Genomic DNA, 22,794 nt, shown 5'->3' on the forward strand with positions numbered 1-22,794 from the left:
ATCGGAGTGGATACAGGACCAGCGATTGCGGATGCACCGGGACGCCGCTGCGGGCTTCTCGCCACGACGGATGGAGGATCGAAACTCTGGAGTACCCCTTCCTTCTGAGCCACGACAGCCGAGACGGGAGGTGAGGTTCTCGTCTCCTTCTCGGTGCACTCCATCTCTTTCCCCACGCCGGCCGGAGAGGGGAAACTTCCAGTAGCTGGCATTGAGACCCGGATACCAGCTTCATCACCACAGGGTCGACGTGAGGGTTCAACTGCTTCGGCTCCTGACCCAGTGAGGGACTTGTGTATGGTGAGCGAGTCCAAGTTTACAGCATACGTTAAAGGTTTGGTGGAAGGTATGGATGTTACTATGCTGATCGACTGTTTCATTGATTTCTGAGGAATTTAAGATGTCTGTCCTATCCTTACGTAAACGTGTGTTACAGACTCAGTATACATTTGGTCGGGCCATAAATGGAAATTTATTGGACACCTTGACTGTGACTCTCCCTATACAGTTAGGGGGAAAATGTTATGAGCAGGTTGTTCATGTTGTGCGGGGATCCACGCAGACTGTCCTGTTAGATTTTGACTTTTTGCTACAAACTCAAGCTATTTTAGATGTGGGTCGGGGCTTTCTCCGCCTCAGTGACACTGATGTTTCTCTTATGTTGTCTGTGGACTTCATTGCTATGTGTTGTAACATTTCTGTGTCTACTGATGTTACCATTCCACCTTTCAGTGAGATGATTGTACCTGTCTAGGTAGATTCTTCTAAACATGTTGGCCCCCCCATTGCCTCTTACTTGGGCTATGTGGAGCCTGAGCTTCGGGACAGCATGGGTCTGGTGGTTGCACGTACTGTGGCGCCGGTTACTAATGGGCACACTGTCGTGCGGCTATTGAATCCTACTGACCATGAACTGGCACTACACCCTGGCTCACATTTGGGGGTTTTACACTATGTTAACGAGTGTGACATATTTAACTCCACGGAGCTTGTTGGTTCTCAACGGTTAGCGGATCCTCTGCCAGATTTATCTGAATGTGCTGCAATGGATATGCAGAGGCAGCAACTGCAGGCTTTGCTGGAGATGCATCGGGGTGTGTTCCTTCCTGGTAGAAGTCACACAGTTAAGACTGATATGATCAAGCATCACATCAACACAGGTGACAACCGTCCAGTTAAACGACGAGCCTATCGGACCTCTCCAGAAAAGAGGAAGGAGATTGAGAGGCAGGTCCAGTGTCTTCTGGAGGACGGTGTCATTTAGGAGAGCTGTAGTCCTTGGTCTTCTCCTGTGGTACTCGTAAAAAAAAAAAAAACAACACATGGCGGTTCTGTGTGGACTACAGGGGCCTGAATGCAGTAACAATTAAAGACTCTCATCCACTGCCGCGAGTGGACGACACGTTGGACGCCCTGGCAGGGACCGACTGGTTCAGCACACTAGACTTCTCTGACGGTTACTGGCAGGTGGAAGTGGCGGAGCAGGATCGCATCAAGACTGCGCTTACCACTGGCCAGGGCCTTTACCAATTCAGGTCCATGCCCATGGGTCTCACCAACGCACCAGCAACATTCCAGCGGGTCATGGAGCTGGTATTGAAGGGGCTGCCATGGCACATCTGCATGGTTTATCTTGACGACATACTGGTGTACAGCAAAACATTTGAAGATCATCTTGAGGCCCTGGGGCAGGTTTTCGGCCAGATTGAGAAAGCTGGACTAAGACTGAATGCCAGGAAATGCCATCTCGCTTGCAACAATGTTGTCTTCCTGGGTCACGTCATTTCGGCTGAGGGGCTCCGTCCGGCCCCTCGAAACACGCTCAAGGTGAAGACCTGGCCGGTACCCCAGTCAGCTACAGAGGTGCATGCGTTTCTGGGTCTCTGCTCCTATTATCGAAGATTTGTCAAGGGTTTTGCTCAACGTGCCGCTCCTCTCAGTCACCTCACGGGGAAGAATGTCCGATTCCAGTGGACAGAAGACTGCCAGATGGCATTTGAATTCCTTTGAGACGTTCTGTGCAGAACCGGTCGTCTGTCATCCTGACTTTGCTAAGCCTTTCAAACTGTACACCGATGCGTCTCAGGTAGCAGTTGGTGCTGTGTTGGCGCAAGACTCTGACGGTCAGGAGAAGGTGGTGGCCTACGCTAGTCAATCTCTCACAGCGACTGAACGCCGGTGGTCCACATTTGATAGAGAGCTGTGGGCGATTGTGTGGGCTGTCCGAAGTTTTAGGCATTATTCAGGACTTCATCAGTTCACTATTGTTACGGATCATCAGCCATTGTTGGATCTTCGGAAACTCATCATTGACAATGACAGGACGGGGCATAGATGTCGCTGGGCCCTGGAGCTGGACCCTTATGAGTGGGTGATTGTCCACAAAAAAGGTGCCCAACTTACCAATGCTGATGCTCTGTCACGCAGACCTGGTGTCAGTGAGGCGGCGCTGGACCAAGGGGCCTCCACCACTCTCAGAAGCACCGGCACACAAACAGCCATGGACAGTGATTCAATCATTGTGTGTTCGGTTGAGCCCTCCCAACCAGCTTCTGCCTCAGCATCGGATTCAACACCTTCTTCTGGCAGCGATGCTGCTGATCAAGATCAGGTTTTGATCTATACCCTGTCACATGATGGCTCCAGTGTGAGGGAACTCCAACAACAAGATGCCGATATTGGCCAAGTTTTGGCCTGGCTGGAAGAGGATCAGAGACCTCCTCGGTGGAGGCTGAGAAGTGCTAGCCGGGGCTTGAAGAAGCTGTGGCACGAGTTTCCTCGGTTGAAGTTGGTTGATGGTCTTCTGTGCAGAGCTGTTTGTCTTTCCGAGGCTGGCCTGGCCACCCAGGTGGTGGTTCCTTCCATCTTGGTCACAGAGGACCTGCAACATCTTCATGGCACCCCTCTTACAGCTCACCTTGCTCATGAACATGTTTTAGCACACGCAAGAGCTGTGTGTTATTGGCCCTACATGCACACTGACATACTTACTTGGTGTGAACAGTGTTATGACTGTCAGAGGAGGAAGTCCCCGGTGCCCCATCATCAAGCCCCCATGAGGACTTCGCAGTCAGAGAGACCATTCCAGCGTGTTGCTGCTGACATCCTGGAATTGCCTGTGACGTCCAGTGGGAACCGCTATGTTTTGGTTGTCGAGGACTATTTCACTAAATTTGACAATCTTTACGCTATTCCTGATCAGAAAGCCACCACTGTCGCTGAGTGTCTCTTTAAAGATTAGGTCCTGGAGCATGGGGTTATGGAAACACTACACACTGACATGGACAGACAATTCGAGTCAGAGGTCGTGAAACATTTATGTTGCAAGTTGGGCGTGAAGAAGACACACACCACGCCTTCCCATCCGAAGTCTGATGGGATGGTGGAGAGGTTTAATAGGACCCTTTTTGATCAGCTTGCTAAGACTCTCCTGTCATGTGAGGGGGAGTGGGACTGTTTCCTGTCGGAGGTGGCTTTTGCCTATAACACCAGTGTGCACTCGAGTACTGGGTTCACACCTTATTTTCTCACACATGGCAGGGAGGCCCGTACTCCAGTGGATGTGTTGCTGGGTTCTTCTGGCCGGCTCTATGTGGGGCCTGTGTCTCTGGAGGGTTTTGTAGAGTCCCTCCTTGGGTGCTTGGAGACAGCATTTGGTCTAACACGGGACAATAACTTTGGAGCAAGCTTAAAACAGAAAGCTTTGTATGACAGCAGGATGAGGCACGAACCCTATGAGGTGGGGGACCTGGTATGGCTCAACGACACCACGGAGAGCCGTCGCAAACTGGCTCCTCATTGGAAGGGTCCTTACTTGGTACTGGCTCGTTTGGACACAGATGACATGGTTGGGGTCACATATTGGATAAATAGTCCTTTTGCTGAGGACCCCCCACACCAGACAGTTTATTATAATAGACTGCGCCGCTATGGTCTGCCGGCTGCCGTGCCTGTGGCTGGTCGTGCCCCTTCCATGTCTCCTGCGCAGCAAGAGTTGACTACCCCCCATGGCAGCCCGGGTGCTTTTCCTTTGCCTTGCTCGGCTGGGAGGGATAGCATGGGACCAGTTAATGCTTCGCCTGGTTCACCTGTGCCTGGCCTGGTCCTGGGTACGGTCTCCCGAACTGGGAGGTAGTCGAGGCTTCCTGCTTGTTTCCGGGACTATGTCTTGGAATAGTTTGTTTTATTTTATTTTCATGTGTTTTTTTTTTTTTTCAGGCCAGTTTTGTGTCATGTTCATGGTGCCTTGTTTTCATGGTTACTTAGTTGATATAGTTTAATGTGGTTACTGTAATGTAACTAGGATATTCAATTAACAAAGGTTTCTAACTGTAACTGTAAAAGTGAAACTTTCTGAAATAAAACTACAAACAAGTTGTCATCAGTGTAAAAAACATAGATCTACAGGTAGATGTGAAACTAAATAAAACAAACAAACCCTGGAACAGTCATGTGACAAATTAATCAATAGTTATTGTTGAGAATTATTATTATTATTCTGGATACAGTGGAAACAGAAACTATAAAAAATAATTATATTGTGAACCTGTTTATATTGTAGGGAACATATTATATACATAAATGTAATTGGAGTCTAAAGACACAAAAAACACAACTTTAAAAAGATAATAAACTAATATAAGACCTCTTAACAGTTATTTGGCTCATTCTGTGCTAGTGCAACTCTGCGGCGATGACGCGCTGGTGACGACATAATCCAAGATGGCGGCGGCCTGGACTACAGCCGACATTATGTAATAAAAGCCTTAAAAGACATGGATATAATGAAAAGAGTGGATGGACAGAGACATAAACATGTTGACACTGTCACGGCAAATTTGCGGTTGACCTCATTTGAAGACATGATTTATTGCTCTGGTTGAATGATGGAGTCCAGTCGAAAGATGATGATTTTATAAAAAAAAGGTTTATTATAAAACTAAATAAAAAGAGTACAAAGATGGACAAAAATTAGTGACCGCCCGGCCGGACGTCCGATGATCGAGTGGCCCACAGTTCTAACTCATCACGTGTATTCCCCCTCAGTCCCCCTCCCTCCTCCCCCCAGGAGATAAAGAGGACAGAGAGGAGGAGGTGAAGAAGAGGGTGAAAAGAGACAGTTTCTTCTTAGGTCAAAACAACCAGTTCTCTGGTATCTCCTGATTGTCACCTGTGCTGGAGGTGTGTGCGTGTATGGTGCTTGTGTGTATGAATGGATGTGTATTGGGTGTGTATGTGTGATTATGTGAGTGTGTGTGTGTGTGATAATAGAGGATACCTCTGTGTCTGGCATGTGTTTTGGGAAGATGACCTGACCCAGCTAGAAGTAGAGCAGGAGGCACAATGAAAGTTACAACTTTTTTTTTTTTTTTTTTACTTGTCTGCACATGCTGTCAAAGGTCAACACCACAGGAAGTGCAATCATTATGAGACAGTAATGCATGTTTTGTTATTGCAATAAAATACATTGATTTATTTTATTGCTTAATTGTGACCATCACCAGCCCTTCCTAAGGAAGGGAAAGAAATCTTTTATTATAGGGAGGATATAAAAAGGGAGAGCAGTGTTACACCTAAGTGGAGGGGGAGGGGGAAGGGGAGGGGAAAGGGAGGAGAGACTCAAGGCAGGATATAGAAAAGGTGGGGAAGAATAGACTGTTTTGCAGTGAGGGTGAGATGTGAGGTTGTAGAATAAATTGTGCTTATTATGTTGTGTAATCCAGCCAGTATGGTGACAAGTGTGAAGCTTAGCTATAATGGTGGTGGCTGTGAACAGGGGGAATGAGTGAGTGGTAGTACCTAAAGCAGGTATTTGGGATTAACGTGTCTAAAGTTAAGCCCAGTATGAGTTTTATCCCACATCCCAAGGCGTGCCAGTGCATCGTATACCAGTATATGTGCAAAAAAAAAAAAACGCTACTACAAACCCAGGAACTGCCCTGGGCCCGCAGATGCAGCCAGGCCAGCAGAAAGAGCGGGGGCCAGGGAGCCCCAGGCAACCCCCCCGCGGCCAAGCAACCCCCCAGATGCCCCCAAGATCCCAGGCCGAGAGGCAGCCACCACCCCCCACACACACATCCGAGGAAGTCCCAACCAGCCGAGCACCCAGCGCATCTCCCTACCGACCCCAACCCCCAACCCCAAGGCTCCCCGCCAGCATCCAGCCCCAACCCACCCAAGCACCTAACCCCCCCAAGGGAAGGGCCCAGAGAGCCCCCCGCCCAAGACCCCAGCAGAGGAGCCAAGGCCCCCGCCCAGCAGACGGCTAGAGCCGCGCGGAACGGGCAGCCAGTGGGCCCAGAGCAAGCAGGGTCTGGACCCCAGGCCAGAAGGACCCAGAACGGAAGCAGCACCGAGAGCAGCACCCCCAGGGACGACAACCACGCCAAATGTCGCCGAGGGCACCAAGGGGATGCTGCAAGCCGCCCCGCCGGCCCCCAGACGCACCGACCAGGCACCCTAGAGCGCGCCAGATCGCCTTTCTTTGATGCCGCCCGCGCGATGCGCCCCAGACAGCCCCCTCGCACCAAAGGGCCCAGCCACACCGCAGAGCCCGGCTCACAGGGCGCCGCCCAAGTCGGGGCCACAGGTATGGCAGGGCGCGGCCCGTACCACACGCCCCGGAAGACCCCCGCCAGGACCGGCCCAGCCAGCCGGCCAGACCTGCCGGACCCAAAGGGCACCACCGCAAGACAGGGAACCCCCAAGGGCGAGCCCCCGGGCCAGACCCCCGCGGGGGGCACCCCCCACCCCCCAGCCCACGAACAGGCCACAACCCAGCAAGACCGCGCAGCCCCAGGCGGCACAAAGACACCTGCCCAGGTCCCGCCCCCCACCAGACAGCGCAAGCCACGGGGCAATGCCCCCCCCGGCGCAAGAGCGACCGGCGGCCGCCACCACAGGAGAGAGGGACCCCAATGGCACACAACCGATGCGGAGCAGCAGCCCCCAGCCAAAGGCGCAGAACCCACCCACCTGCCAGCCCGCAGATAGCAGGACAGACCTACCAAGTGGCCGATACCGACCGCAACCCCCGGAACAGCTAGAGCCGCTCCCCAGCAAAGAGCACCACCCCGGAGTGCTAAGCAACCCCGCCCCAACCCCGGCGCAGACGCCGGTACCCCCCAGCGCGCCCACCCCCCACACCGGCGCGGCAAGCCGCCCCGGACCCACACGCCTCGAGGCCCGCCCCCAAGGCAACCAGGAGACGAGACAAGCGCCAAGCCCCACCCGCAGGGAAGGGGCACCCCCACGCCCCACCAGGCCGGCACTGCCCGGAGAGACCCCGCAAAGGGAGCCCCCAGCAACACCCCTCCACGCCCCCAGAGACCCACCGCCCCGCCACGCCCGACCGCACCCCCCGATCCCCACACGGTAGCCCAGCCATCAACAGAGGGGCCGGGCCCCCACCCGACAGGCCCAGATGTGTGAATTTACACACCACCCTGTTATGGTGCCTCTCCATTCCCCAATGGAGAGGCACTTCCCTATCCCCTGAGTGAATGTATGTGTTTAGTGAATGTATGAAGTGCTATTAAAAAAGGGTGGATTGAGGGGAGCGGTGCTCCCCATCCAGCCTATGTGTATATATGTGTATGTGGTGCAATAGCTCCGGAGGGTGGAAGTGGTGGTCCCACCCTCCGGGGGGTGGTGTGTTGAGGTGTAATTAAAATTGGAGGGATTAGTAGGGCAGCCAGAGGTGGGAGTGCCGCCCCCGCGCCACTACTTAGTAGCGCAGGCGAAGGCCCCCTCCACCCCGAGCCCCACTATCCAGCCCCCCAAGGGTTGGGTATGTGAGTGTGGTGCAACAAGTGGGTGAGCCAGACCAGCTGAGAGTGAGTGATGTGAAGTGTCCATGTAGGAGGCCTGTCTGGTAGGAGCCCGGCCCATCTGCACGGCGGGCCACCGGAGAGGGCAGACGGCGCAGAAGGGCGCACGGCACCGCGGGCCCCAGAGACGCGCTGAGCAGCACAACCGGAGACCCCCCCGAACCGCGGCGGCCATACGGAGCACAGCGGGACCCCCCCCCAGGCGGAGCCAGGCACCAGCCACATCCCCCAGCCGGCCCAGAGCGGCCCGCCCCGCCAAAGCAGGAGGCGACCGCGCAGGAGAGAGGCCAGCTCCCACACCAGGGCCAGCAAAGGCCCGCACGACACCACGACATAGCACCCTCCACAGGTGGGCGGCCCCGGCCCCCCCGACGAGAGAGGACGCCACCAACCACCCAAGCAGGGCCACCCCGCCAGCCACGGACTGATAGGTAGGCGAACCCATGCTCCCCCAGCCAGGCACCGCAACCCCACATCAATGTTGCCAGCAGAGCCCCCTCACCCACGGAGACCACCCCCGCGCCGACATGTGACACCCCCGACACCAGCACAGCCCGGAGGACAGCGGGCCCCAGCCACCAGCCCCACCCCGCCCAAGGCGGCGCAGCACCTCGCCGAACCGCAGCCCGTCCCCGGGCAGACGGTGGGGGGGCGCACCCCGAGACGCCGAACCCAGAGACTCACCCCCGGGGCACCCCCGCCCAGACACGGCACCCACGGGGCCCGGCGCCCCCAGCCAGCAGACCAACCACCCCGACGCGGATCCGCCAGGAAAGGGTTAGGGTTAGAATGAAAGTTACAACTTAAGGCTTAAAGGAATAAGATACATGAGTAAATGTATTTATAAACATAACTAACAATTTTTGCCATAACAACACACACGGACACACACAGACTCATTAAACACACACAGACTTATTAAACACACACGGACCTCAGTAAACACGTTAAACAGAACAGGCTTCACCGGTCGGCAGGCACTAGGACCCAGAAGCAGAGTAAGTGCGTCTTCATACTACATTCACAAACTGTAATATCATCAGTTTATCATTTTACCAGTTATTAGAGCTACTGTATTTACCAGGGAGATAATATTTATTACTGGTGATTGTTTTACAGAGTTTTACTGGGATTTTTACCAGTGATTAGTTCATATCTCCCTTTGCTCCCCGCGGTCCAAACTGACACCATAGACACACACACACACACACACATTATACAGGGTGGATTAAAGAATGAATAAAGGATTGTTTTAGCCCGTTCTTCTCCTTGTTATTATTGCATTATAAAAAAGATTTAAAAATAGCAGGAATAATAAATAAAGGGTTAAAAATATCAGGATAAAACACGGTCATAGAGACAAACCCATTGATTAAAATCTCTGGTCAAAAAGAACAAACAAAAATGACAGAAAAATACACAAAATCAATCACATAAAGCCTTTGTTGGGATTGGTCGTTATTCTAATGCTGACATGAATGTTGATCATGTGATTCACATCAGATAGTTGTTCATCTCTCTTTACTAACCCTAACCCAATCATTTATTATTTTTTTATTTTCTAAAGGATAAATGGGCATCCAGGACACTATGTACGCATCGCAGGATTCAGACTAGAAGAGGTAAGAAAAGCCACCATATATATATATATATATATATATATATATATATATATATATATATATATATATATATACATATATATATATATGTATATATATATACATATTTACTGTGCTGCTCATCATCATTAAAGATGATTGGATGAGGGAGGATCGAACTTATCTTATTGGACCAATCAGTCATCACCTCTCTCTCTCTCATAGGGACAGTTACCAAGGCAACTAAAAATATAAAAACAGCCGTCCATTGGTCTGATATTGATCAGCCCACCATTAAAACTCCCAGTATTCCCATTGGTCAATCCATCCCTGACAATATAATGGATCTGAGCTATGGACCAGTAAAGGTTTGAAGTCATCTTCATACGTGGTTCTATAAAGGTTGGTATGGATTAGCATTGGTTCTATAAAGGTTGGTATGGATTAGCATTGGTTCTATAAAGGTTGGTATGGATTAGCATTGGTTCTATAAAGGTTGGTATGGATTAGCATTGGTTCTATAAAGGTTGGTATGGATTAGCATTAGTTCTATAAAGGTTGGTATGGATTAGCATTGGTTCTATAAAGGTTGGTATGGATTAGCATTGGTTCTATAAAGGTTGGTATGGATTAGCATTGGTTCTATAAAGGTTGGTATGGATTAGCATTGGTTCTATAAAGGTTGGTATGGATTAGCATTGGTTCTATAAAGGTTGGTATGGATTAGCATTGGTTCTATAAAGGTTGGTATGGATTAGCATTGGTTCTATAAAGGTTGGTATGGATTAGCATTGGTTCTATAAAGGTTGGTATGGATTAGCTGTCACGATGGGGTTTTATTTTGGAGGGCAGGCAGGAGATCGTGGACTCCTTTCCAGCAGCTTTCTCCTGCTGATTGGCCTCCAGCTGAAATGGATTAGCTGGGTATAAATGTGGAGGCTTGGGTTCACTTCAGGGCTGGGACATTCTGTCACGGGCATGTGTGGGTTCAGACCCAAATGCAGGGACGGAGGCGGAGCTCAGGTGCATCATACCAGTATTTATTGTTCTCCAAGGCATGGTCAGTCCAGGGAGGCAACCAAGAAAAAACAACAAAAGTAAAACCAAGAACCAAAGTCGCAGCAACAGCAAGTAGCAATGTCCCAGCCCTGAAGTGAACCCAAGCCTCCACATTTATACCCAGCTAATCCATTGCAGCTGGAGGCCAATCAGCAGGAGAAAGCTGCTGGAAGGGAGTCCACGATCTCCTACCTGCCCTCCAAAATAAAACCCCATCGTGACATTAGCATTGCTTCTATAATGGTTGGTATGGATTAGCATTGCTTCTATAATGGTTGGTATGGATTAGCATTGCTTCTATAATGGTTGGTATGGATTAGCATTGCTTCTATAATGGTTGGTATGGATTAGCATTGCTTCTATAATGGTCCAAGTAGATCTGAAGGTTTTCTATAAAATGTAGTAAAACCAAAAACACAAAGGTATTCAGATTAAATCCTTGATAATGTCAGGTCTACTTTGTGGAATAGATGATTAGGGATACACTGATCCGCTTTTTTCATTTTCTGGTATTTCATAACAAATGTAATTGGTTCAGTCAGTGCAATTAACAATGTAAAGTAAAATTAAATAATGAAGGCACTGAAATTGAGAGAAAAACAGCTTCACAAGCTTGGTTTAAAATCATTTAGCGTATTTAAATTTTTTAATACGCCACAGAAGTTTATAGCATTTAGCGTTAGCATCACACTGTGTAGCATTTAGTGTTAGCATCACAATGTGTAGCATCTAGCATTAGCATCACACTGTGTAGCTTTTAGCTTTTTAATTTATTTATTTATTCAGTTCATTTCCGACATGGTTGCAATCACAGAAATTCACTTTGACATTCAGAGCAAAATCACATCATTGTTTTTTTTTTTTTTTTTTTTGTCTTTTTTTCATGTAGGAAAGGGCGACGGAAAAAAGCATTTTGCTTATCTAGATCCATCCCCTGATTTGAACACAGATAATTTTACATCAAACCTCTTTTCATTAACGTTTTTTTTTTTTTTTTTTGTCCTTTTTTATGTAATATGTTCTCGTCTGCAGTCATTGTTCCTGTTGTTACTCCTCCTCTCTGTCCTTTTTCTCCGTATCTCCTCGAGCTTTCTTTTCCAGTCGTTGTTTACGTTCCTCCAACTCTCCAAACGAAAAGTTCTTCTTCTTTCAAAGTACCTTCATATCCTCGGAAAGTCGCCTCATCACACGATCCATCAGAAAGGCACATGCACAGACACATACCCCCATCATTAGCAGGCCAAAGATCATGACCCCTAGCAGATAGATGTCCTCCACATCTTCCACTGTCAGCAGAGAGAGACAGAGCATCTGGCTTCTCCCTCATGCATCCATGACATATCCACCTGGGTATGTGTCCTTAGGACACGCTGGTTTGTGCTGTAGTGATCGCCTTGTCGTGAAGATTGAGTCAATGGCTCAATGACCAGTTGATGAGTTCCATGTTGTCGCTGTAGAGTTCAATGAAGAGTTGACTTGAGATCTGTATGTGTGTAGAAAAATCCTGCGTGTTTTCTCCTTAAATCCTTTCAGATTTACAGATTGTTGTGTCTCTGTGTCAAGGTTATTCCAGAGGTTCATGGCTCTATACACAGTACTATGTTTGCCAACGTTTGATTTAACCCTGTTTGGTCTAAACACATTATTATGTCTGAAGTCGTAGGAATTTTGATTGTATGTGAAACGTTTTTGTATTTGATGTGGTAGTTTTTTAGATGAAGCCCTAAATGTGTGTATTTGTGTGTTGTAGTGTATTATTTCTTGCAGTTTTAGGTATTTTGACTTCTCAAATAATTCATTTGTGTGTGTGTTGTGTGGTACTTTATGTAAAATACTTATAACTTTTTTTTGTAGTTTAAATAGTGGTTCAAGATACGTTTTGTAGTTATTACCCCATATTTCGGAGCAGTAATTTAAATGTGATGCTATGAGTGAAGAATAGATTGTTTTAAGTGATTTGGTTTGTAGGATTTGTTGAAGCTTCCATAGGATGTAACTGCTTTTAGCAACTTTGTTTTTAACTATTTGTATATGTTTTTTCCAGGTCAGCTTGTCGTCCATCCACACTCCTAGTACCCTATATTCTTTTACTTCTTCTATTATTTCCATGTTTAGTTTCAGTCTTATGTCTCCTGTTATTTTTCTCTTTCTGAAATTAATGAATTTTGTTTTACTGACGTTTAGGGCTAGTTTATTTACATCTAACCATGTTTGAATTTTTAATAGTTCTTCATTTGTTGACTCTATTAGAGTTTTAATGTCTTTACCTGATCATAGGATGGTTGTATCGTCTGCAAACAACGTTAGTTTGAGGCAATTTGTGACTTTGAAAATGTCGTTTATGTATAAAATGAACAGTTTTGGCCCTAAAATTGAACCCTGTGGAACACCACATTGTATGGTTTGGCATTTTGATGTGTGTTCTTCAAAGTCAACATATTGTCTCCTATTTGTCATATAGCTTTTAATCCATTTTAAGGCGTTGTACTTTATTCCGTAATTTTGAAGTTTTTCTTCTAGAATATCATGATTAATTGTGTCAAAGGCTTTTTTTAGGTCCAGAAAAATTCCGAATACAAATAGTTTTTTTTCTAATGCTTCTCTTATATTCTCTGTTCTTATAAACAAATTTATATCCTATTATCATAAAATCCATGCCTTTTTTTTCTTTCAGCCAAGTTTCTGACAGTGCTATTATGTCAAACCTATACAATGTGGAGATGTAATCCTTAATGTCTTCAAAATTTGCATACATACTCCGACAATTACAGTGAATAAGTGACAGACCTTTTTCCTTCTTTGTTTCCACTTTGAATTCATTCTCTGTGTAGTAATGACAGTTTGTGTCTTGTTTCCAGTGTGAAAAGTTGTTTGGGTCCAATTCATCTACTTGATTAATCTCCCGTTGTTGAAGTTGTTGATAATGTTGTGGATGATTTTTAGTGATTCTTTCCATATCCATGATTTCTATCAGCATCACACTGTGTAGCATTTAGTGTTAGCATCACACTGTGTAGCATTTAGTGTTAGCATCACACTGTGTAGCATTTAGTGTTAGCATCACACTGTGTAGCATTTAATGTTAGCATCACACTGTGTAGCATTTAGTGTTAGCATCACACTGTGTAGCATTTAGTGTTAGCATCACACTGTGTAGCATTTAGTGTTAGCATCACAATGTGTAGCATTTAGTGTTAGCATCACACTGTGTAGCATTTAGTGTTAGCATCACACTGTGTAGCATTTAGCGTTAGCATCACACTGTGTAGCATTTAGTGTTAGCATCACACTGTGTAGCATTTAGCGTTAGCATCACAATGTGTAGCATTTAGTGTTAGCATCACACTGTGTAGCATTTAGTGTTAGCATCACAATGTGTAGCATTTAGTGTTAGCATCACACTGTGTAGCATTTAGTGTTAGCATCACACTGTGTAGCATTTAGCGTTAGCATCACACTGTGTAGCATTTAGTGTTAGCATCACACTGTGTAGCATTTAGCGTTAGCATCACAATGTGTAGCATTTAGTGTTAGCATCACACTGTGTAGCATTTAGTGTTAGCATCACACTGTGTAGCATTTAGTGTTAGCATCACACTGTGTAGCATTTAGTGTTAGCATCACACTGTGTAGCATTTAGTGTTAGCATCACAATGTGTAGCATTTAGTGTTAGCATCACACTGTGTAGCATTTAGTGATAGCATCACACTGTGTAGCATTTAGCGTTAGCATCACACTGTGTAGCATTTAGTGTTAGCATCACACTGTGTAGCATTTAGTGTTAGCATCACAATGTGTAGCATTTAGTGTTAGCATCACACTGTGTAGCATTTAGTGTTAGCATCACACTGTGTAGCATTTAGTGTTAGCATCACACTGTGTAGCATTTAGTGTTAGCATCACACTGTGTAGCATTTAGCATTAGCTTCACACTGTGTAGCATTTAGTGTTAGCATCACAATATGTAGCATTTAACATTAGCATCATACTGTGTAGCATTTAGTGTTAGCATCACAATGTGTAGCATTTAACGTTAGCATCACACTGTGTAGCATTTAGTGTTAGCATCACAATGTGTAGCATCTAGCATTAGCATCACACTGTGTAGCATTTAGCGTTAGCATCACACTGTGTAGCATTTAGCGTGGCATCACACTGTGTAGCATTTAGTGTTAGCATCACACTGTGTAGCATTTAGCGTTAGCATCACACTGTGTAGCATTTAGTGTTAGCATCACACTGTGTAGCATCTAGCATTAGCATCACACTGTGTAGCATTTAGCGTTAGCATCACACTGTGTAGCATTTAGCGTTGCATCACACTGTGTAGCATTTAGCGTTAGCATCACACTGTGTAGCATTTAGTGTTAGCATCACACTGTGTAGCATTTAGCGTTAGCATCACACTGTGTAGCACTAACTCTCATCCAGCCAGTGTTCTGTAAAACTCAGAGCTTTGACATATTTGATCTTCTCTAATATGCGTTTACACACTTTACCATTAAACTCGCTGTCAGTCTCAGACTAATATTTTCATCTCACCGTCTCATAACGTATCTAATGAGCAGATGAATCCAAGTATTTCACTGTTTCCAACGAACCAATGAACTCCTTCTTTAAAACCTCAGACTGATCCTTACTGACATCATTGAATCCAAAATGAATCATAGCTGGGAATTGTTCCTTCACACTGTCGTTAGGTAAACAGATCATTTTCACTTCCTGTTGAACATCTTTCACAGACACATCATCAGCTCTCAGTCCTCACGGAGCAGGAAGGTTGTGTTTCCATCATTGGATCAGAACCCTTGCTCATTGACCAGTGTCTAGTTCTACATGAATGATGATGATGATGATCTTCTGTCTTTTTTATTTCCCTCAGGGATAAAGTGTTTTGAATTAAGACCTTAGAATGTTCCAGTGCTTTTATTGATTAGGTGATGTTTATATAAAGTCTCAATGAGGACTGGATGTCATTATTGTAGCAGCAGATGAACAGAACCTGAGTCATAGAACCTTCGTAGGAGACGACTGAACCTTATCATGTGATTTAAGAAGCATTGTTTTCCAACACTCCATAAAATCATGTTAATAAGTCCTTAATGCTTTAAAGGTGCAGTCCGCAACTCTCAGATCCCTCACTCCCCCTCCCTCCCCTCTGCTCTCTTGTCCTGCCTCCAAACTTTCCAAAGTCCCTCCATCAGAGGAGCTAACAAGCTAGCGTTAGCCTGACAGCACCATCACAGTAATGTAACATGCTCTGTTAAAAGCATATTACTGCAGCGCTTCTCTATCTCAATGTGTACACACCTCAGCAGCAGCAGCAACAGTGTCACTTACAGCAGCCCACACGGAGGCTGCTACGCACACATGAACAACACATGCACTACAGAATTACCTTTCAAACAGAAAAGTCACCAATTCCATCTTCTACTCCACCAGACCATACACACACTGTAAAAAAGATGGCGCTCTAGCTATGGGAAAGGGGTGGGGCCTGTGAGCAACAGCTGTCAGACAGTCCATCAAACACAATCCTGGCTCTGATTGGTTCTTTATGCTCGGTCGCGGTGCATTCTGGCAATCTGCCAAAGGCAGCAGGAGCAGCAAAGGGCGGGGCTCAATGAGCAGACTGCACCTTTAAACACCATTGTGTCTGTTTAACTGCATGAACAATAAACAATAACTGAGTTTATTTGGCAGTGCCATCCTAGCGGTTGTTTGACGGACCTCTTCATCCAGATGGCAGTCATCCTGTTACTGAAACAGACGCTCAACAACATCTTTGAGTTTACCGTCCCGTGAGTGTTTGATTTTAAAAATAATGATAATAATATTATAATAAATTATACACATAATCTACAATGTAAGTGTTTCAGATCAAATAAACATTGGTCTCGTGACTCTGAAAACCAGCTTGTCTTCATGTTCTTATTGTTCCATTGAACCAGAACTTCTACTCGACTTTGATGGACTGTGATCAATCATTGATTTTGGTTCTGATAAAGTAGAACCAATGTTTCATGTGTTTTGCAGCTTGTTGAAGAACCTCATCAGCAAAACAACTGCAAAGAAACTACAGAGAAAATGTGGCGAGTGCTACAGGAAAAGCTGTCGTTATGGACGTGGAAACGTTGAACAATGTGACATCTGTAAACTCCGTGTGTGGCTACAGAATTATCACCTGGCCAGTACGGATTCCTTCAACCTGTTCAATGAGTTCCTTGAAATGGGTAAGTCTGTTCCTACTGGACAACTGACCAACAGACAATACTAATGCTACTAATGTTTAGATATTCACCTGATAAAATATCAACAATGGACACAAACATTCAAGATGAGCAACTTTAGTTTGAAGATAAAAGTGGTTAAATGTCCTCTTGGTGGATGTAATGTAAATATTCATAATGCAGCTGATTGACATTCTGGATTATGTGAATTATACAAACTAAATCAAATGTAATGCTTGTCTTTTTATTTACTTATCATGTTTGGGACATAAATGACAAAGGACAACCATGATTGGATATTGATTAGTTATGGATCAAAAACAGATTGATAATAGATTGTTAAGGTGACCACGTGTTATAAGTGAAGTTATTAAAAGCTCATTTGATATTTATTATCATTCACACACCTGTAAATGTACCAATGTTCAATGACGTGACATTTCATCTCTTTCTGTTTTCCAGTCGTTCAGTTTTCTTTCACCACAATATTTGTGGCAGCGTTTCCTCTCGCTCCGTTTTTAGCTTTAATCAACAACATCTTTGAAATCCGCCTGGACGCCATCAAGATGGTCTGTTTAGAACAACGTTTGGTACCGAGGAAGACCAACGACATCGGTTAGCATCCTGTGTGTCTGTAGCAGTCTGTAGTGTAACTCTAACGTGTCTGTAGTTTAACTCTAAAGTGTCTGTAGTTTAACTCTGTGTCTGTAATTTAACGCTAAAGTGTCTGTAGTTTAACTATAATGTGTCTGTAGTTTAACTATAATGTGTCTGTAGTTTAACTCTAATGTGTCTGTAGTTTAACTATAATGTGTCTGTAGTGTAACTCTAACGTGTCTGTAGTTTAACTCTAATGTGTCTGTAGTTTAACTCTAACGTGTCTGTAGTTTAACTCTAATGTGTCTGTAGTTTAACTCTAACGTGTCTGTAGTGTAACTCTAACGTGTCTGTAGTTTAACTCTAATGTGTCTGTAGTTTAACTCTAATGTGTCTGTAGTTTAACGCTAATGTGTCTGTAGTGTAACTCTAACGTGTCTGTAGTTTAACTCTAATGTGTCTGTAGTTTAACTCTAATGTGTCTGTAGTTTAACGCTAATGTGTCTGTAGTTTAACTATAATGTGTCTGTAGTTCAACTATAATGTGTCTGTAGTTTAACTCTAATGTGTCTGTAGTTTAACTCTAACGTGTCTGTAGTTTAACTATAATGTGTCTGTAGGTGTTTAACTTTAACGTGTCTGTAGTTTAACGCTAATGTGTCTGTAGTTTAACTCTAATGTGTCTGTAGTTTAACTCTAATGTGTCTGTAGTTTAACTATAATGTGTCTGTAGGTCTTTACCTCTAACGTGTCTGTAGTTTAACTATAATGTGTCTGTAGTTTAACTCTAACGTGTCTGTAGTTTAAATCTAATGTCTCTGTAGTTTAACTCTAAAGTGTCTGTAGTTTAACTATAATGTTTCTGTAGGTGTTTAACTCTAACGTGTCTGTAGTTTAACTCTTATGTGTCTGTAGGTGTTTAACTCTAATGTGTCTGTAGTTTAACTCTAATGTGTCTGTAGTTTAACTATAATGTGTCTGTAGTTTAACTCTAATGTGTCTGTAGTTTAACTCTAACGTGTATGTAGTTTAACTCTAACGTGTCTGTAGTTTAACTATAATGTGTCTGTAGGTGTTTAACTTTAACGTGTCTGTAGTTTAACGCTAATGTGTCTGTAGTTTAACTCTAACATGTCTGTAGTTTAACTATAATGTGTCTGTAGGTGTTTAACTCTAACGTGTCTGTAGTTCAACTCTAATGTGTCTGTAGTTTAACTCTAACATGTCTGTAGTTTAACTATAATGTGTCTGTAGGTGTTTAACTTTAACGTGTCTGTAGTTTAACGCTAATGTGTCTGTAGTTTAACTCTAATGTGTCTGTAGTTTAACTCTAATGTGTCTGTAGTTTAACTATAATGTGTCTGTAGGTCTTTACCTCTAACGTGTCTGTAGTTTAACTATAATGTGTCTGTAGTTTAACTCTAACGTGTCTGTAGTTTAAATCTAATGTCTCTGTAGTTTAACTCTAATGTGTCTGTAGTTTAACTATAATGTTTCTGTAGGTGTTTAACTCTAACGTGTCTGTAGTTTAACTCTTGTGTCTGTAGGTGTTTAACTCTAATGTGTCTGTAGTTTAACTCTAACATGTCTGTAGTTTAACTATAATGTGTCTGTAGGTGTTTAACTCTAACGTGTCTGTAGTTCAACTCTAATGTCTGTAGTTTAACTCTAATGTGTCTGTAGTTTAACTCTAACATGTCTGTAGTTTAACTATAATGTGTCTGTAGGTGTTTAACTTTAACGTGTCTGTAGTTTAACGCTAATGTGTCTGTAGTTTAACTCTAATGTGTCTGTAGTTTAACTCTAATGTGTCTGTAGTTTAACTATAATGTGTCTGTAGGTCTTTACCTCTAACGTGTCTGTAGTTTAACTATAATGTGTCTGTAGTTTAACTCTAACGTGTCTGTAGTTTAAATCTAATGTCTCTGTAGTTTAACTCTAGTGTGTCTGTAGTTTAACTCTAATGTGTCTGTAGTTTAACTCTAATGTGTCTGTAGTTTAACTCTAATGTGTCTGTAGTTTAACTATAATGTGTCTGTAGGTCTTTACCTCTAACGTGTCTGTAGTTTAACTATAATGTGTCTGTAGTTTAACTGTCTGTAGTTTAAATCTAATGTCTCTGTAGTTTAACTCTAGTGTGTCTGTAGTTTAACTATAATGTTTCTGTAGGTGTTTAACTCTAACGTGTCTGTAGTTTAACTCTTATGTGTCTGTAGGTGTTTAACTCTAATGTGTCTGTTGTTTAACTCTAATGTGTCTGTAGTTTAACTATAATGTGTCTGTAGTTTAACTCTAATGTGTCTGTAGTTTAACTATAATGTTTCTGTAGGTGTTTAACTCTAACGTGTCTGTAGTTTAACTATAATGTTTCTGTAGGTGTTTAACTCTAACGTGTCTGTAGTTTAACTCTTGTGTCTGTAGTTTAACTCTTATGTGTCTGTAGGTGTGTGGACCAAGGTGCTGGAGGCGGTTGGCGTGCTAGCCGTTATCGCTAACGGTCTGGTTATTGGAGTGACGTCAGACTTTGTTCCTCGTCTCGTCTATCGTTACCACTACGGTCCATGTGCTAAAGGAAGTTCTACTACAGAGTGAGTTCTTCTTCTTCTTCTTCTTCTTCTTCTTCTTCTTCTTCTTCTTCTTCGTCCTCTTCGTCCTCCTCCTCCTCCTCTTGTGTTGTGAGCTGGTCCTAATTCTTCTTCTGTGGTGTTTAATTCCAGCTGTATGCAGGGCTACATCAACGACTCTCTGTCTACAGCGTTCATCCATCACCCACAGGTTCAAAAGGACTTTCATTTCATACATAACGTCACTCAGTGCAGGTAACGAATATTAATTATTATTTATTGTGTAATAATGATGTTTTATTATTTATTGTGTAATAATGATGTTTTATTATTTATTGTGTAATAATGATGTTTTATTATTTATTGTGTAATAATGATGTTTTATTATTTATTGTGTAATAATGATGTTTTATTATTTATTGTGTAATAATAATGTTTTATTATTTATTGTGTAATAATTATGTTTTATTATTTATTGTGTAATAATGATGTTTTATTATTTATTGTGTAATAATGATGTTTTATTATTTATTGTGTAATAACTACAGCTACAGAGACTACAGAAATAATGAAGACTACACTGTTACGTCTCAGTTCTGGTTGGTTCTGGCCATTCGTTTTGCCTTCGTTATTCTTTTTGAGGTTTGTGTTTTTATTGGTTGAACAGAAACATGTGACACTATATTTATTAGCTAACGGTGTTTTTCTGCAGCATGTGGTGGTGTTCTGTAAGTTCATTGCTGCCTGGTTCGTCCCCAACAATCCCATTCAGGTGAAGAACGATCGTCTGCATGATAAACTAGATCGACTAAAGGAGGAGCTCCAGTAAGTAGATCACATGACACCTCGTGGTCCTGGTAGGCCATTGTTGTGTTCTTTAAAGGAGGTTCAACAAACTCTGAGTCTATCCATAAACTCTAGGTCAACATACCCCTGATTCATTACAGCTGATATAAAGTGGGTTAATCAACCCTGAGTATGTAAACCTTGGGTTACTTACGTTCACGAGCGCCATAAAAAGACATCATCAATGGATCAAAGATTACACGAGCTGCCATGGCAACCACCCAGAAGAGAGGGATTTATTCAAGATGATGGTGAAATAATCAGGTGTTTATAGAGATGTATGAGCCTGTTCTAAAGGTGCGTTCACTAAGAACTATAGTCGCTTAAATCGCCCGTGATTAGTCACGCTTTTTGGTCACTTCATCACGCCAAGGATGTGACTACCGGGGAATAATATGAAAAAAAAATGTGTGGGCGGAGCCAGGAAGAAACCCTGGGTTTCTTTGATAAAACCTGCCAGTGAGCAGGTTCATTTCATGGAGAATGTTACCATGGTAACATACTCAGAGAAGAACATACCTCACGTTTAGGAACGAGATACTCAGAGTTTCCCTCATTTGAGCCTGAACATACTCAGAGTTTGAACATAACCTGTTTTATGGAATAAACCTCTGGTCTCATTCAAATGTAAACATCTGAAACCTACAAAGTTCCTCTTAGAGGATTATTATGGGCTAGCGTTGGCTAGCATAAGGTGCTATCCACAGGTTACAAATGTAGCTAGTACTTTAATGTGTGGAAATGATTTGCTCAATGACTTGTTTTTGTTTTCACTTTAACAGAGAAATCAAACGCTGCCAATCAACAGACGTCTGACTGCAAATTTGATATAAAAACTTCGTGTTCAGACAAATAATGGATGAATTCTCATTTATTCAAGACATTGTGTATTTTAACTGTTGTGTATAAATAAAGGAAATGGACTGAAGTGGATTTGTTGATTCATCACAACATTACAGAAAATCTTTGAAATAGAAAATACCTGAATGAGAACCGCCTTGGTTTATATTACATTAGATGTATATTACATCCATCCATCCATCCATCTTCTCCCGCTTAGCCGTTTCCATGTCGCCGGGGCAGCATCCTCAGTAGGGAGGCCCAGACTTCCCTCTCCCCGGCCACTTCCTCCAGCTCTTCCGGGGGGACCCCGAGACGTTCCCAGGCCAGCCGAGAGACATAGTCTCTCCAGCGTGTCCTGGGTCTTCCCCAGGGCCTCCTTCTGGAGGGACATGCCCTGAACGCCTCACTAGGGAGCCCCTCCCGAATGACTGAGCTTCTCACCCTATCTCTAAGGGAGAGCCCAGCCACCCTACGGAGGAAACTCATTTCGGCCGCTTGTACCCGCGATCTTGTTCTTTCGGTCATGACCCAAAGCTCATGACCATAGGTGAGGGTTGGAACGTAGACCGACCTGTAAATCGAGAGCTTCGCTTTTTGGCTCAGCTCCCTTTTTACAATGACGGACTGGTGCAGACTCTGCATCACTGCAGACGCCGCACCAATCCGCCTGTCGATCTCTCGCTCCATCCTTCCCTCACTCGTGAACAAGACCCCGAGGTACTTGAACTCCTCCACCTGGGGCAGAACCTCATCTCCAACCCGGAGAAGGCACTCCACCTTTTTCCAGTCGAGAACCATGGACTCGGATTTGGAGGTGCTGATTCTCATTCCGGCCGCGAACCGATCCAGTGAGAGTTGAAGGTCATGGTATGTTGGAGCCAACAGGACCACATCATCTGCAAAAAGCAGTGATGCAATACTGAGGCCCCCGAACCGGACCCCCTCAACGCCCTGACTGCGCCTAGAAATTCTGTCCATAAAAGTTATGAACAGAATCGGTGACAAAGGGCAGCCCTGGCGGAGTCCAACCCTCACCGGAAATGATTTCGACTTACTGCCGGCAATGCGGACCAGACTCTGACTCCGGTCATATAGGGAACGAACAGCTCCTAACAGGAGGTTTGATACCCCATACTCCCGGAGGACCCCCCACAGGAATCCCCGAGGGACACGGTCAAATGCTTCTTCCAGGTCCACAAAACACACGTGGACTGGTTGGGCAAA

The 22,794-nt window shown here is 44.4% G+C and overlaps 1 protein-coding gene across 2 annotated transcripts in view; it reads left to right on the forward strand.

The window, feature by feature from the left end:
• Positions 1 to 21,655, forward strand: part of ano9b (anoctamin 9b) — a 52,647-nt gene extending 30,992 nt beyond the window's left edge. For both annotated transcript variants that reach the window (XM_028447752.1, XM_028447754.1), the window contains exons 16-24: positions 9,397 to 9,451; positions 16,194 to 16,291; positions 16,527 to 16,723; positions 17,183 to 17,335; positions 19,761 to 19,905; positions 20,035 to 20,136; positions 20,430 to 20,523; positions 20,594 to 20,706; positions 21,510 to 21,655. In XM_028447752.1, coding sequence (XP_028303553.1) covers positions 9,397 to 9,451; positions 16,194 to 16,291; positions 16,527 to 16,723; positions 17,183 to 17,335; positions 19,761 to 19,905; positions 20,035 to 20,136; positions 20,430 to 20,523; positions 20,594 to 20,706; positions 21,510 to 21,543 — 991 coding nt within the window. In that variant the 3' untranslated portion in view covers positions 21,544 to 21,655. The remainder of the gene's footprint in view (positions 1 to 9,396; positions 9,452 to 16,193; positions 16,292 to 16,526; positions 16,724 to 17,182; positions 17,336 to 19,760; positions 19,906 to 20,034; positions 20,137 to 20,429; positions 20,524 to 20,593; positions 20,707 to 21,509) is intronic.
• Positions 21,656 to 22,794: the final 1,139 nt, after the last annotated feature.

This window comes from Gouania willdenowi, chromosome 5 (assembly GCF_900634775.1).
Source record: "Gouania willdenowi chromosome 5, fGouWil2.1, whole genome shotgun sequence".
In the NCBI taxonomy this organism is placed as follows: Eukaryota; Metazoa; Chordata; class Actinopteri; order Blenniiformes; family Gobiesocidae; genus Gouania; species Gouania willdenowi.